At 38.1% G+C, this 16,234-nt stretch overlaps 1 protein-coding gene across 2 annotated transcripts; it reads left to right on the top strand.

Moving 5' to 3' along the window:
* Positions 1 to 93: 93 nt before the first annotated feature.
* ZNF189 (zinc finger protein 189) lies at positions 94 to 13,450 on the top strand. 2 transcript variants are annotated; one of them, XM_049770086.1, is made up of 4 exons: positions 94 to 504; positions 1,201 to 1,285; positions 5,010 to 5,114; positions 11,039 to 13,450. In XM_049770086.1, exons 1-4 carry the CDS (start codon positions 472 to 474, stop codon positions 12,754 to 12,756), a joined length of 1,941 nt encoding a protein of 646 aa, XP_049626043.1. In that variant the 5' UTR covers positions 94 to 471; the 3' UTR covers positions 12,757 to 13,450. The 2 variants fall into 2 exon arrangements, with proteins under 2 accessions (XP_049626043.1, XP_049626051.1); XM_049770094.1 differs by lacking the exon at positions 5,010 to 5,114.
* Positions 13,451 to 16,234: the final 2,784 nt, after the last annotated feature.

A 16,234-nucleotide genomic window follows, 5' to 3' on the forward strand; every position in this document is an offset into this window, starting at 1 on the left:
CTCACTCGCGGCTTCCTCGCACCGAGGCACGCCGGGAATTGTAGTCCCCACACCAATGGCGGACAGAGGTCGGCCCTCGTCGTGCTCTCTCGGAGCATGACGGGAATTGTAGTCCAGGGGCATCCCCGGACTGTTTTAGGGTGACGCCTTCTGGTCCGGGGGCGGTCTGGGCTCAATCGGCTGGTCCTCAGAAGGAGGAGAAATGAACGACGGGGAGGCGGCTCTAGCGAAGCCTGGAAGGCTGGGCTGTGTGGTAGGAAAGGGGTCTAAATGTGGGGCTGCGAAGAAGCGCGAGTTCTAAGCCGCTTGGGTCTCGACCGCTCTGGGACCGAGGCTGGAACTGGCCAGACCTTAGCCTGGAGGCCTCGCCTCTCTCGGGCCTCATTTCCTAGGGTCGGCTAGGCCCCAGCAGTCTCCTTTGCCTGCTTGCGTTCCCTCCGGATTCCCGCCTGATTTCCTGGTCGCTAGGAGATGGCCTCTCCGAGTCCCCCGCCGAAGGTAAAGGTGAGTACCCTGAGTACCCACGACCGCTATCCCGATCGTGCCGCGCCTTCGGGGTTCCCAAGTTGGCCTCCAGCGCTAGGGCTAGCAGAGGAATGCAAAGCAATGCCCATAGTCTCTGGATCCAGTCTCCCCTCTTCGCCCCTGACAGTAAATTGACCAATCAGCACTAGGACATTAGCGGTGCTGCAGAGTAATGCCTTTGGCTGTCAGTTCTACCGCTTTTGACCCTCCTGTCTTCGGTGCATTCAAGGTAGACGGCTCATAATTTCCTGCAAATGGAACAGGGTCTCGAACCTGGACGCAGGGAAGACTGAATCTGGGGGCAAAGAGGAGAAGGAAAGTTGCAGGCACATCTGGGGGCAGCATGGCATATTAGGATTAAAAAAAATACCAGATCATGATTTATGACTGAAATTAAAAGGGGAGAACTTAAACTATTAGGACAGAAAAACTGTCCTTGGGCTCCTCCCTGCTAAAATCAAGGGACCTGTGCTCACTCATCATATGGTTGGATGCTGGTCAGTGACAGTCACTTCTCAGCAGAGCCTCATTTGGAATTCTGGACGATCCAGGACCAGGTCAGTGATTGCTTCTGCGGGTAGAGCTGGCCTTGAGACATGAACTGACTAACAACAATCATGCTATTTTTGGGGTTGCTGATATTTGAGGATGTGGCTATATATTTTTTTTACTCAGGAGGAATGGGATTACCTGGATATGGCCCAGAGAAGCCTGTACAAGGATGTCATAATGGAGAATTATGGGAACCTAGTCTCCTTGGGTAAGATCTGCTATTTTTTTTTAATTAAACTATTGAATGATGACTGTCACTGAGCAAAATACAAAGACTTGACTGGCTTGCTGGTTTCTTAATAACGTTCCCATATTGCTTTGCACTTTCTCTCCTGACTTGTTCTCCCACTATTTTCCTCCCACCCCTTTTCATTCTGCCTTCTGGAGCCCCTGTTCCTCTTCACATAATGTTCCTTACCCCTCCTGGCCATAACTAAAACCTGGCCTTTTCCCAAGGACACTCCTTCTTTGGCAGACACAGCTTATTTTCCCACATCCTATTCCTTTTCATCCTTAGTCTCAGGGCTACATGAGAGGTGTTATTATTCTTCCATTTTGGCAGTTCTGATCCCAAAACATTACTCTTTTAACTTCAAGCAAAATACCTGTCCTTTGGGTCCTCAGCAGTTTTGTTCTACCCACACAATTTTGTGTCCTCTGTTAGCTTCTTTTGGCCCCTAGCACATCTTGTTTCTGAGTGTTCCCTATGCTAACTCATACCATGAAGAAGTATACTTCAACCTTGTGTAACTGAACAATATTGTCAGGCACCCTATTTTACATTTTTATTGAATAACTCGCGTCAATAATTACACCATCAATATTTCCGTAGACAAATCTTAAATTCCAATATCATGTTGTTTGACCAGTTTTTCCTAGCAGTGAATGTTATTGACTATGAACTTAACATGGGTAACTAAAATATACATAATCTCTACCCCAGTTAATGGACTATGTCTTACTTCTACTTCTTGCATTTCCTTTAGAACAGAGTCTATATTCTTTTCAATTAAAAAACATTTTTAGGGCCGGACAGTCGTGCAAGTGGTAGGGCATTTGCCTTGCACACGCTAACCTAGGAGGGACCAAGGTTTGATACCCTGGCATCCCATATGGTCCCCCAAGCCAAGAGTGATGTCTGAGTGCACAGCCAGGAATAACCCCTGAGAGTCACCGGGTGTGGCCCAAAAACCAAAAACAAACAAAAAAAGATTTAAAATATCATTAATAGTCATGCTTTAAGCATGCAGTGCTATTGCACTGTGTTTCTCTTCCATTTACCTTCTTCTCAATCTCTACACTGTACCCCTCCTCCTGATTTTCATTGGCCATTATCTATTTTCAAACTCTCTTCTTTATTAATAGTTTACATATGAGTGAAATCAATTGTAAATCTATGCATTCTTTTTAATGTTTCCCTTGGGGGGGGGGGGGGTTGTGCCACACCCGGTGGTACTCAGGAGTACTCCTGGCTCTGAACTCAGAAATTTGAGTTCTCAGAAAGCTTCTGGCAGGCTTGACCTATATGGGGTGTGGGATGGCACCAGATTGGTCCCAGGTCTGTCATGTGCAAGACAAAAGTCCTATCGCTCCAGCCCCCTAATGTTTCCTTTTCCTTGATTTCTCTATCCCTATTCCCTCCTATTTCCCTCTTTTCCTATCTCCTCCTTTAATCCATGAGCCTAATTAATTATCAGTAACATGCTCTTTGCTATCTATTCATTACATATTCTGAAAACTTTAAATTCTATATTGGTTACAAAAGCTATCTTTTTTTCTTTCCTTTTGAGGTGCTAAACATGATGGGAGAAGTCAGGGAGTCGGGATGGGGCCACAACTCATGATACTCAAAGTTTACTCCTGGCTCTGCACACAGTATTCTTGGTGATGGCTGGGTACCATATGGGATGCCAGAAATAGAACCAAATTGGCCATGCAAATTCAAGGCAAATGCCCTACCTGCTGTACTGTCACTCTGGACCTAAGAAATGTTTATCTTATTCTATTTGTTCTTTTGATTTTCAAGCACACTTGATGGTGTTCAGGTTATAATTCTAGGGATTGGGTGCAGGGAGAAAATCATATGGTTTCAGGGATCAAAACACTCCTCACTGCAAAACGTGCACTCCAACCCCTCTGAGCCATTTCCCCAACTTTAGCCAGAGAAATTCTTACTAAACCAAAAGGATGGATAGCTATTTTTCTTCTTCTTTTACATAAATCTGTTTATGTTTTCACTTGACTCTTACATAGCATGGCTTTTCCGGTTGGGAAAAGGAGGGGCAAAGAGAAAAGAGAAAAATCTACTTTGAGTTCAGTCTCCCTCCTGATACTCCCTGTAGCTTGTTATTTGTTATCTTCATAACAAGGTTTTATAAGATTATTATTTTGTATTCTGTACTTAACTGTATTCATTAAAATTCCTCATTATATGAGGTCTTTTTCTTGCCTCTTTCCTTATATTGTTTAGCAATATTATACTATGACAGAACATAATAATCCAGTTGTCAAATGCAGTGGATTCTTAATGAGTTTCATTTATACTAACCATTAATACTTGAAAGTCTTTATTGCTTCACTCCATAAACTTATATTCTTATACTCTTCTACTTCTAAGTAACTATACTTTTTTAGCATAATTTATCTGCAGTCAGTTCATCAGCTACCATTATGTGATAAGTCTCAAGTATTTATCTCACCTAAGAGAGACAATATGCAGAATATCCTCATAGAATCTGCCTAGAATCTAAAAGTCCCTTTGCCATTGCCTACTAGTTTTATGAATCTGAGTGAATTGCTTCCTTTGTTTATGCCTTGGTTTCTCTTCTTATGAAATATAAATAATAAAGCCATTCATTTCCTGAGATTATTGTGATGTAATATATGTTAAGATCTTAGGACACTAGCATGTGGTAAGTAAAATATGAAAGTAGTTTTCTCTCATCATTATTATTCCTAAATCTTTCTATTGAGTTCTGAATTCTGACATCTTTTTTTGTTTGTTTTGTTTTGGGGTCACACCCGGCAGTGCTCAGGGGTTACTCCTGACTTCATGCTCAGAAATCGCTCCTGGCAGGCTCGGGGGACCATATAGGATGCCGGGATTCGAACCGATGACCTTCTGCATGAAAGGCAAATGCCTTACCTCCATGCTATCTCTCCGGCCCCTTCTGACATCTTCTTTTGAAGAACTCATAAGTAACTTTTCACCTGAAAAGTCTTAAAGAATCCATTAAGATCTGAAAAGTCTCTTCTTCAGAATTAAATGCTGCTTTTATATTACTACCTTGAATACACTTCTGTTGTTGAATAATCACACTGTCCAGTAATCAAATTTGTTCTTTCCAAGCCAAAATATTCATTATGGAAACAATAACTTCTTAGTCATCAAATCCAATGTGCTTCTTATTTTTGTTATTGAATGAATGGACCTTTCATTCAGTTTTTTTCAAATATTTTATTTCATTAACTCATAAATACTTTCTTGCCATTAGTTTCCCTTTTGTTTAGTGTTTTTCTTTCCTGTCATCAAAGGGATTTTGTGTTTCTGATATTGTGTGTGTGTGTGTGTGTGTGTGTGTGTGTGTGTGTGTGTGTGTGTGTGTGTGTGTGTGTGTGTGTGTGAAGTAAGGTAGTTTTTATTGAAGCTCTCTGAAAGGGAAAATGTGTTCAACAGAGAACCTGGACTTCTCCAGAATGGAAAAAGACAAGGAAAGAAACATAATGATAAGCAAGTAAAATTTGTGTTCAAGGGAGAACACAGTATTGAAGAGTCTAATTCTTGATAATTTAAAACATGAAAATTTTAACTTCCTATCCTACACACTAGAACTTCTCCATTTAGGTCCCTACTTAGTTCTCTATTGTCTTTTATTTCCTGCATACTATTTTAATCTCTGGTCCTGTTAGCTACTCATTGTTTTTTTTTTCAGACTGCCATGGTGTCTCTGAATTACTGCTAGCTTTATCCATACATATGGTATCCTGGTTGATAGAATTAGGCAAATACCTACCATTGCCTGTCCCTGCTGCAAAATGTGAGTACCATATGGACAAAGGCGTGGCAGTAAGTCCATCTGTAGTTCCCTCTTTTAGGCATTCTATCTATTTTAGCTCAAGCATAGTGCCTCATCATTTATGACTTATTCCCCCAGAATCTTTTTATCTTCCTTTTTACACTGTGTCTTTATTCTCTTGAAGAGACCTTCATTACTCAACAGTTTCTAATGTAATGGTTTTATTTCTCTTCATTTTGTTTCTTTATTTAGCACAATTGCCTTGTAGCCTTGTAATTTGAATCTTTTATATCTTCCCTTGCATGCAATAGTAATTTTTTTTGCTTAAAAAAAAAAAGCATTGATGGCTGGTCCGATGGCAATGCTTTATCAGAACTTATTAACGTTAGTATCACAAAAGTTGGTATATAACCGCCCCCCATTGCTCAATTTGACTGGCTTTAAAAAAAAAGCATTGACGACCATATTAAAAGTACCTGATTGATTCTTTTTTTCTGTCACAGATTGCTTTTTAATTACAGTTTTTTTAAAGATAAAAAAGTCTTAATGGGGCTGGAGAGATATTATAGAAGAGAAGGTGATTGTCTTGCACATGGCCAAACTGGGTTTAATCCCTTGCACCCCATGGGGTCCCATGAGCCCTGTCAGGAGTGATCTCTGAGTGCACTCAGGAGAAAACTCTAAGAACCACTAGTTCTGACCTCAAATACAAAAGAAAACATTTTTTTAATATAGGCTCCTCCTCTGTGGTGAAGAGCATTCTGGGGTCTATTCCTGGTGATACTACTGTACTCAGGAAATATCCAGATCTACACTCAGAAGTGCTCATTGATATGTTGTGTAATTCCATGTTTAAATTCCATGTTTACAACATAGAAAACATACGCTCCACCCCTTTCAACTTGGTCTTTCAAGTAAAATTTACTCCAGTTTTAGTGACCTTTTTAAGGTACATGAACCATATTGGGTTTTTTTGTTGTTGTTTTTTTTTTGTTGTTGTTTTTTGTTTTTGGGCCACACCCGGCCGTGCTCAGGGGTTACTCCTGGCTGTCTGCTCAGAAATAGCTCCTGGCAGGCATGGGGGACCATATGGGACACCGGGATTCGAACCAACCACCTTTGGTCCTGCTTGCAAGGCAAACGCCCGCTGTGCTATCTCTCCGGGCCCACCATATTGGGTTTTGATAGAATTGAGAATGATTATTGTCTACAACACTTTAACTCACTATTTCTCTTCTTTGATTTGGGGGTGGGGGTGGGGCACATCCAGCAGCACTCAGGTTTTTCCTGGCTCTGTGCTCAGAAATAACTCCAGGCCAGCTCAGGGAACCAAAATGGATGCTGGGAATCAAACCCAGGTCAGCTGCATAAAAGGCAAACACCCTGCTGTGTTATTGCTTTGGCCCTGTTGCTCTCCTTTGATTAAGCCTCTTCAGGTATTCTAAAACTACATATTTATTTAGTAATTATCTTGCACTGTACCTAGCCTTAGACTCCAAATGATTCCTGTTTTCTCATTCTGTAAGAAAGTTGTTCATTGTAATCTCTATTGAAAGGTTTTATCCTTAGATAAGTCTAATTCTCTGCCTGTTTTTGTAAATAGAGTCCTGCTAGAACATGGACGTGCCCACTCCTTTATTTGTTGTCTATAACTATTCTCAAGCTTCAAGGGCAGAGTTGACTAGTTCAAATGAGACAACATGACTAACAAAGCAAAATATATTTATTGTCTGTCACTTTACAGAAAAAAAAAAAACGTGCAAACTCCATTTCTGACTTATAGTTTGTCACTTTTTTTTTTTTTTGGATTTTTTTGGGCCACACCCAGTGATGCTCAGGAGTTACTGCTGGCTATGTGCTCAGAAATTGTTCGTTTTGAGGGACCATATTGGACAATGGGGATAGAACCCAGGTCCACCCTGGGTCTGCCACATACAAGGCAAACACTCTACTGCTGTGCTATCACTCCGGCCCAGTTTGTTTATCATTTCCTCATCATATTTCTTTTCCCTCAGCTATCATTTTGTTAAAATTACTGGGTTAAGGATTATAGAAATGAATTCATGTTAGTTTAAGTCAGCAAGACAAGGTAAAGGGTCATAGATGGTTTATGGTATATGAGGAGGATTGTAACTTGACATCAGAAAAGTAATAAAATCCAAAATGACATAAATTTTAGAAAGTCAGAAAATAATTTTTATTCACTTTCTCCTTAACAGAATAATCTCCCATTCTACATTCTTGTATATTCCTTTAGCTTCTAAATAGGTTACAGTTTTATAACATTCTGACTACTTATAACAAATTGACTAGCTTAATTTTATATTTTAGCTTAATTCCCAATGTTTTAGAAAGGTGAAGTTTTGAGTTAACTCTTTCCTCTAGAAAAATTAGCTGTAACTCGTAAGATGGAAATATGCAATACAAATATGGCAGATACCCCAGAAGACACTCCAGTGTGTTACCATCAGACCCACATCTAGTAAGTTTTCTCAAGGCAATCTTGTGTAGAAGTGACCAACATGTTTTCTTTGTGAGTATAACTGATTGACCTATTTATGTTAATATCGTTGCTGTGTTTATTTAGCAATATGTTGCATCTTGTGTCTGATAAGATATGTCACTTTTCTTTTACAGGATAGATTTCAGTTTTTTACTGTGCTTTGTTGAAATAAAGATTTATTAGAATTTTTTTTTTTTTTTTGGTTCTTGGGTCACACCCGGCAGCGCTCAGGGGTTTCTCCTGGCTCTACTCTCAGAAATCACTCTGGCAGTCTCAGGGGATCGAATGGGATGCCAGGATTCGAGCCACTGACCTGCACACAAGGCAAACACGCCTTACCTCCATGCTATCTCTCCAGCCCCGAATTTTTTGTTGTTTTTGTTTGTTTGTTTTGGGGTCACACCCAGCATCCCTCAGGGGTTACTCCTGGCTCTTTGCTCAGAAATTGCCCCTGGCAGGCACAGGAGACTATATGGGATGCTGGGATTCAAACCACCGTCCTTCTGCATGCAAGGCAAACACCTTACCTTCATGCTATCTCTCTGGCCCCGATTTATTAGAATTTTTTAATTAATAGGATTTTGATTGGAATGCAGTAAGTTTATAGATTAATTTGGTGAGAAATAGAATGTTTTAAATACAAATCTCCTAAGTTTCTTGATTCTATATCTTCAGAAAATATAATTGTCTTTGGTTTTGCATAATTCTTATCCCTCATCAAGTTTATTTCTAGGTACATTATTTTTATTAATGTGAAAAGAACATATTAATTTTCTGTAGTTGCTAACTTGTTTTCTGTGTGATGAGGATTAGTTTTTAATTTATATATCAATCTTATTGCTACTGTAATATCTAATCAATTTTAGGAATTTTGGTAGTTATTTATATAGTCTGGAAATAATAATATTTCATCTTTATCCTTCACTAAGATCTCTGCAACCCTCTTGGGTAAATATTATGAGGTGATACCCTTTTTTTGGGGGGGGGGCACACCCGGCATTGCTCAGGGGTTACTCCTGGCTGTCTGCTCAGAAATAGCTCCTGGCAGGCATGGGGGACCATATGGGACACCGGGATTTGAACCAACCACCTTTGGTCCTGGATCGGCTGCTTGCAAGGCAAATGCCGCTGTGCTATCTCTCCGGGCCCTTTTTTTTTTTTTCCCCCCTTGGGTCACACCCGGCAGTGCTCAGGGGTTATTTCTGGCTCCAGCCTCAGAAATTGCTCCTGGCAGGCACAGGGGACCATATGGGGCGCCAAGATTCAAACCTATGACCTCCTGCATGAAAGGCAAATGCCTTACCTCCATGCTATCTCTCCGGCCCCCTTAAAGTAGAATCTTAATGATAACAGTTCACATGGTAAACAGTTTGGGGAACATTCAGTAAGCGAGATTTACAATGAATTGTCATATAGCATAAGCAATTTGCCCACTTAGAGTGTAACAGTAACTTGAAAATTAAATAGCATATTAAGCATTATATTGTAAAGAATTTGTAAGGAACAGGAGAATTACTATATTAAGGGTTTTTTTTTTATCCCAAAACTTGACTTTCAACAAGATAAGAATTTCTGGTTTAAGATTAAGTTGGGTGAGGCCAGAGCAATAGCACAGCAGATAGGGTGTTTGCCTTGTATGCATCCAACTTTGGTTTGAACACTGGCATCCCATATAGATCCCCACACTTGCCAGGAGAAGTTCAGAGCACTGTGCCAGGAGTAACCTCTGAATGCCTCCAAGTTTGGTCCATAAACAAACAAAAAAATTAATTTAGGCATATTTTTATGCTAGTAGGAAAGTATCAGTGGAGAAACAGATTGAAAAAGTAAAAGAAAAATACAATAAATTGAGCATGATCTCAGCGAAATGTGTGATAGAAAATAAGGTAGATTGGGCCGGCATGTCTGTAGGGCATTTGCCTTGCACACAGCAGATCCAGGACAAACCTGGTTTGATTCCCTGCATCAAATATAGTCCTCCTAGCCAGGAGTAATTTCTGAGTGCAGAGCCAGGAGTAACCCTTGAGCATCACTGGGTATGGCAAAAAAAAAAAAAAAAAAGTAAAGAAGGTAGATTATCCTTGGGTGGCAATGGGGTATAATTTCATCCTATGAAATTTTTTAGGGGAGAAGTCAAAAATTGAGAAAATTCTTCCATTCTATTTTATTAAAAATGCAAGTCTATTGAATATGACTATGAGGAGAAAAATATTCTAAGTAGCCTACGTGTATATAAAGTTCTGGTATGTTTCTTTGGGGCATAAGAAAAGTTTTTTTGGAATACAGTAGCTTTATGGCTGGTTTGAGGTAAATGAAAAGTCAAAGACATCTCCACAAAAAGCTAGAAAATTAAAAGAAGTCTGAAAAAATCGTTTAGGATTGGATATAAATTTGGTAGCTATTGAGTCTTACAGTGTAGTTACCAACAAGAGTAAGAAAATAAAGAAATATATTAATGGCAGATATAATTTTATGCTATATTTTTACTTCATAAACCATCTCATGATATATTTTCTGTAGTACATTCTAGATTTTCATTTCTTATATGTCATGTAGACTCTTGGTTGGAATACTATTTCCAACCAGAATCTTATATCTTCAGAGGATAAAGAATTCAAGAATTCTTGAATTTATCTTATATCTTCAGAGGATAAAGAATTCAAGAATTCAAGAATTTAAAGAATACTTTAAAAGAATGTGGTATACTACCAGTAGGTGAAGTCAAAAACTATGATAGAATGTTCTTTGTATTCTCTATGACCTTGGTTTTTTATATATGTAATCTTACCCTTTTCTGTCATAAACTGTCATTTTGATACTCTTTTAAAAGAGGTTCATTGTGTCAACAGAAGAGCTGCTTTTTGCTTAGTGTTTTCTTTCCCTCTTGTAATTTTTCATCCTTCCCATTTGGTAAAGACTTATAGACTCTCTAATTTCTGCCACATAAAGCATAAAAAATTATAATCACAATATCCTCAGAATCATTTTATGTGTTCCTTTTTGTTATTTGCTCTACATATATCTCAATAATGTTTTAACTAAGTTTTTGATATTTTAATTTTTTTCTTTCATATTATTCTTTCTTCATTAATTCTCTAGTTTATCTCTGTACTTTTTTGTTGTTGTTGTTGGCTTGCCTAACTTGCATAATTTATTGTTGATAATTTACCCAATTTGATAAATTGACTGATTTTTTTGTCTTGTAAATTATCTCTCTCTTCTCCAAGAAAAACATTAGCACAATGATATACCTTTACTTGGTACCATTCTAAATGCTTGAGATATATTGTAAAAATTTAATTCTCACAATGATACTGAAGTAAATTATATTTTCTTGACATAATAGATTATTTTCTTAATCTTATTTTCCTGACAGTTTCTCCTTAGTAATAAACAGTAATAAACAGTTTGATCATTTAATGTTTTTGTTTTTTTATTTTAGATGTTTTGAACAGAGATAAGGATAAGGAACCAACTGTGAAACAAGAAATTGAGGAAACTGAGGAAGAAGTTGAACCACAGGGTGTAATACTTACAAGAATTAAAAGTGAAATGGACCAAGATCCCATGGGTAGAGAAACCTTTGAACTTGTTGGTAGGTTAGATAAACAGAGAGGAATCTTTCTATGGGAATTACCAAGGGAATCTTTGGCACAAGAACAGAGAACATTCAGAGGAAATACTAACATTCGTAAGAGACCAAAGTCAGAAGAGAAATGTCATAAATGTGAAGAGTGTGGAAAGGGTTTTGTCCGCAAGGCCCATTTTATTCAACATCAAAGGGTCCATACTGGTGAGAAGCCTTTTCAATGCAAGGAATGTGGGAAAAGTTTTAGTCGAAGTTCATTTGTTATTGAACATCAGAGAATTCACACTGGAGAAAGACCTTATGAATGTAATTATTGTGGGAAAACATTTAGTGTAAGTTCAACTCTTATTAGGCATCAGAGAATCCACACTGGAGAAAGACCCTATCAATGTAATCAGTGTAAACAGAGCTTCAGTCAGAGAAGGAGCCTTGTTAAACATCAGCAGATTCACACAGGTGAAAAACCCCATAAATGTAGTGATTGTGGAAAAGCCTTCAGTTGGAAGTCACACCTTATTGAACATCAGAGAACACACACTGGTGAGAAACCTTATCATTGTACCAAATGTAAAAAAAGCTTTAGTCGCAACTCTTTACTTGTTGAACATCAGAGAATTCACACTGGAGAAAGACCGCATAAATGTGGTGAATGCGGAAAAGCATTTAGATTAAGTACATACCTTATACAGCACCAAAAAATCCACACTGGTGAGAAACCTTTTCTTTGTATTGAGTGTGGGAAAAGCTTTAGTAGAAGTTCATTCCTTATTGAACATCAGAGAATTCATACAGGTGAAAGACCTTATCAGTGTAAAGTGTGTGGGAAAAGCTTCAGCCAACTTTGCAACCTTACTCGTCATCAACGAATTCACACAGGAGACAAACCCCATAAATGTGAAGAATGTGGGAAAGCCTTTAGTAGAAGTTCAGGTCTGATTCAGCATCAGAGAATCCATACCAGAGAGAAGACTTACTCATACAATGAAACTAAGGAAAGTGTTGACCCAAATTCTAGTCTTATTATACAGCAGGAAGCCTACCCTAAAGAAAAATCTTACAAGTGTGAGGAGTGTGGGAAAACATTTAGTGTAAGTGCTCATCTTGTACAACATCAGAGAATACACACTGGTGAAAAGCCCTATCTTTGTACTGTATGTGGGAAAAGCTTCAGTCGGAGCTCATTTCTTATTGAACATCAGAGAATTCACACTGGTGAGAGACCCTATTTGTGCAGGCAGTGTGGTAAAAGCTTTAGTCAACTTTGCAATCTTATTCGACATCAGGGTGTGCACACAGGTAATAAACCCCATAAATGTGATGAATGTGGGAAGGCCTTTAGCCGAAATTCAGGCCTTATTCAGCATCAGAGAATACACACCGGAGAGAAACCATATAAGTGTGAGAAATGTGACAAAAGTTTTAGTCAACAGCGCAGTCTTGTCAACCATCAGAAAATCCATGCAGAGGTGAAAACTCAAGAAATTCATGAATGTGATGCTTGTGGTGAAGCCTTCAAGTGCCACATATCCCTTCTTCAGCATCAAAAATTACATACTACATGGATGCAGTAAATATAGAGGTATATATAAGTTCAGTTTGACTTGAATCTAGCTACCTAAGTGCAGTTTCAGTCTGACTCAACAAGTTATAATAGAGCACATTCTCTATGACTCCAGCAAATAGGTTCTAACCTATTTATTGTAGGCAGCTTCCCATAGGCAATGGAATGTTTATAATACTCATGTTGTGATGATCATAGAGAAAGTTATTGAATTACTTCAGAATCTAACATTTTCAGCAGAGCAATTAAACTAAGGTTCACAGCATTCTGTTATATTTAACAGGGGACAGAGTTACAGTAGAACAAGGAAGCTAGAAACAATAGAATTAATCAAAGAGTCCTAGCATATGGTAGGTTCTTTCAGCTTTGTGAAATGTTTGGCTGTGACTGCCAAATTAGGCGATTAACCATTTGATTAAGTTTTTGAGGAAACAAGACCCAACTGTTTTATAACTGGTATCCAAAGTTTTTGTCATGTTTAATTTCTGAGAGCCAGTTGCTAGACTTGTGAGTGAAATAATGACATTTTTTGGTGCCTTGTGGTTCATGGATCTGTGAAATTAGAGGACCACTAATTGTACATGTAAAAGTCATGTGAGTCCTTAAGTCTAGTAGATATTTCCAAGATACCTTTGGGAGAGTGCCCTTTTTTATTACAAACTAAGATGGATCCCAAAAGGTAGCAGAAGACACTTTATTTTGTGCCTTCCCATCAGTAAATAAGACTTAATCCTACACAAATTATTTCTCTATTACCAGTAGCTTCTGAGTGTATAAATTTTGATTTCCAAGAACTGAAAATAAAAAGACCTGGAGTCTGCTTGGGGTGGAGATATTTTAATACTTCTTTGATTTTTATTGTAATAAGACTGCATGCAATTTAAAAATTCTGATTCTAGGATTTTTCTTAGTTTATAATTTTTATAAATCTATTCATGTTTTAATTATTAAACCTTTTTGTTTTGTGTAAGAGTTCTTTATTATTGTAATATAAAATTTACCTTATTTTATTATTTCACTTAAAATGGAACCATGGATTTTTAAAGTATTTAAGGCACTGTGATTTACAATGCTGCCCTTGACATTTTTTCAACATTCCAATTAATACAATATTTCAACACCACACCCTCAACCAGAGTGCTTTTCTTCATCATTGCCTTAATTTCCTCTCCCATCCCTCACTACCATCACCCACACAGCCTTGGTAAATTTAGTTCTGTACACCAACTCATTCCATTGTTTTTGCCTTTGGGAATAAGAAGAATTTAAGACTTGGTTGCTGGTTAAATTAGGAACAAAAGAAAGAGGAGATTTGAGGTGATTTGGGTAGTTGAACTCCTGTTCACTAAGCAGTTAAGAATAAAGACAACAAAAGCTGGTGTGATATGAGGATTAGTAAAGTGGTTATATACATGTATTTATATATATGTATATATATACATGTATATATTTATAAATTGCATGCAACGGTATACCCAGAGGTTATTGTGAACATGAATAATGGTGTGTGAAGAGATCTAAGGTATAAAATGACATTAATTTCCCTGTACTTTTAACAAGTCAGACACCACTTACCCTTACCTATTGATATTCTTTATCTTTATTTTTTTTTTTTTGGTTTTTGGGCTACACCTGCCCACAGTCAGGCTACTCCTGACTCTGCACTCAGAAATTGCTCCTGGCAGGCTCAGGGGGACCATATGGGATTCCCATATGGGATTCGATCTCAGGTCGGTCCTGGGTCAACCACATGCAAAGCAAACACCCTGCCACTGTGCTATCTCTCTGCCCCTACCTTTGCCTATTTAAAGAAGGAAGTCATAGACAAATCTAGGGGTATATGTAGCATATCTATATCTCTAAGAATGAGAGTGCTTTCCACTAATGGGAACTAGTTTTACCCCTAGGTCAGCACTGTCTCTAGACAAAGTACAACATTATTGTCCCCAGCACATTCTGCATTAATAGTAGCACTACATAGCTTGACCCAAGCATTGAGCATTGGGTATTGTGACCTGTACAGTCAGGCCAAGTGGAAGTGCTCCAATTTCTCCACGAAATTGTCCAGATATTTTAATTATATTATAAATTACTATTCCTAATCTGTATTTGATATCCTTTACCCTTTTTATCACCTTCAAAAGTGTTTTGTAATCTTGCATGGCTGAAAATGAGTTCATTGATATTTTTAAAAGCTGTTTGTAGGGGCCGGGCGGTGGCGCTGGAGGTAAGGTGCCTGCCTTGCCTGCTGCGCTAGCCTAGGACGGACCGTGGTTCGATCCCCCGGCGTCCCATATGGTCCCCCAAGAAGCCAGGAGCAACTTCTGAGCGCATAGCCAGGAGTAACCCCTGAGCGTCACAGGGTGTGGCCCAAAAACCAAACAAGAAAAAAAAAAAAAAAGCTGTTTGTATAAACATGGTGCATGGACAATTGGGATATTACCACATGAGTGGTACAGGTTTAATAATGTCTTAAAATACCTCCCAGGTTTTATGTTAATACTATAAATATTAGTTTTATAGTTGTATAAATCCTCTTCATATCAAGTAGATTTGGGGGATTATCTCTAATACAAACTAAGTCATGTATCAATGACAAGAAAAATTCCTCACTTTCTAAATAAGTTTTGATACATTCTACAACAAATCTGCTTATATCTAAGTACTTTCTTGCAGAATAAAGTTAATAGTCTAATAGTTCTATGCTAATTTCTATCCAGATTGCTACTGTCTTAATTTCTTTCAGGTAAAACCACAGTAGGACAAGAAAAGATGGACGTGGCTTCAGGAAAATGTTTTAATTTGAATTTTATAAGAGGCCAAGATAGATTTTTTGATAATTGATAACTTCAACTGTTGTGAACTCAGTGTGAAGAATTAGCACTATGTTTCATTGTACCAACATATACATGGGCTCCATTTACATATATATGTATGTATGTATGTATGTGTGTATATATATCAGCCTCTCAGAATTTATGTGGAAAAAATTTCATTTGTCCCTGTACTTGCATCTTGAATCAGTAATATAGTAAATTGGGTACATGACTACACCGTTAATATCACAGTCTTAGATGGCATGTCCACACTAGTTTTCACCAGCTGCTTTGGCCTTCAGGTGGATTCCTCTTACATTAAATTGACTTAAAGTTTCTTCCTAGTCCTATATATTCTACATTATTTTAACAGTATTCTTTACTTGTTCAGTATTCACAGTTCCTTAGTTTATTACATCAAGAAAAGATTTCATAATATTCCTGTTCAATTTCCCCTTCACTTAATCCAATTTAGTTCACCATTCTAGTTCTATTTCTAGCACTGCTACACCAATGTACTTCACCACAATGTCTTTAACATAAATTGCATTCTAGTTAGGACATAATTCATATTTCCACTCAGATGCCTTTAGATTTATAATTAAATGTTTAGCTCAGTATGAGCTCCAAAAGCTGGTGGTTTCATGAACAGTGACCCAGAGCAAGTAATAG

The sequence above is a fragment of the Suncus etruscus genome, chromosome 1 (genome assembly GCF_024139225.1).
Source record: "Suncus etruscus isolate mSunEtr1 chromosome 1, mSunEtr1.pri.cur, whole genome shotgun sequence".
Classification (NCBI taxonomy): Eukaryota; Metazoa; Chordata; class Mammalia; order Eulipotyphla; family Soricidae; genus Suncus; species Suncus etruscus.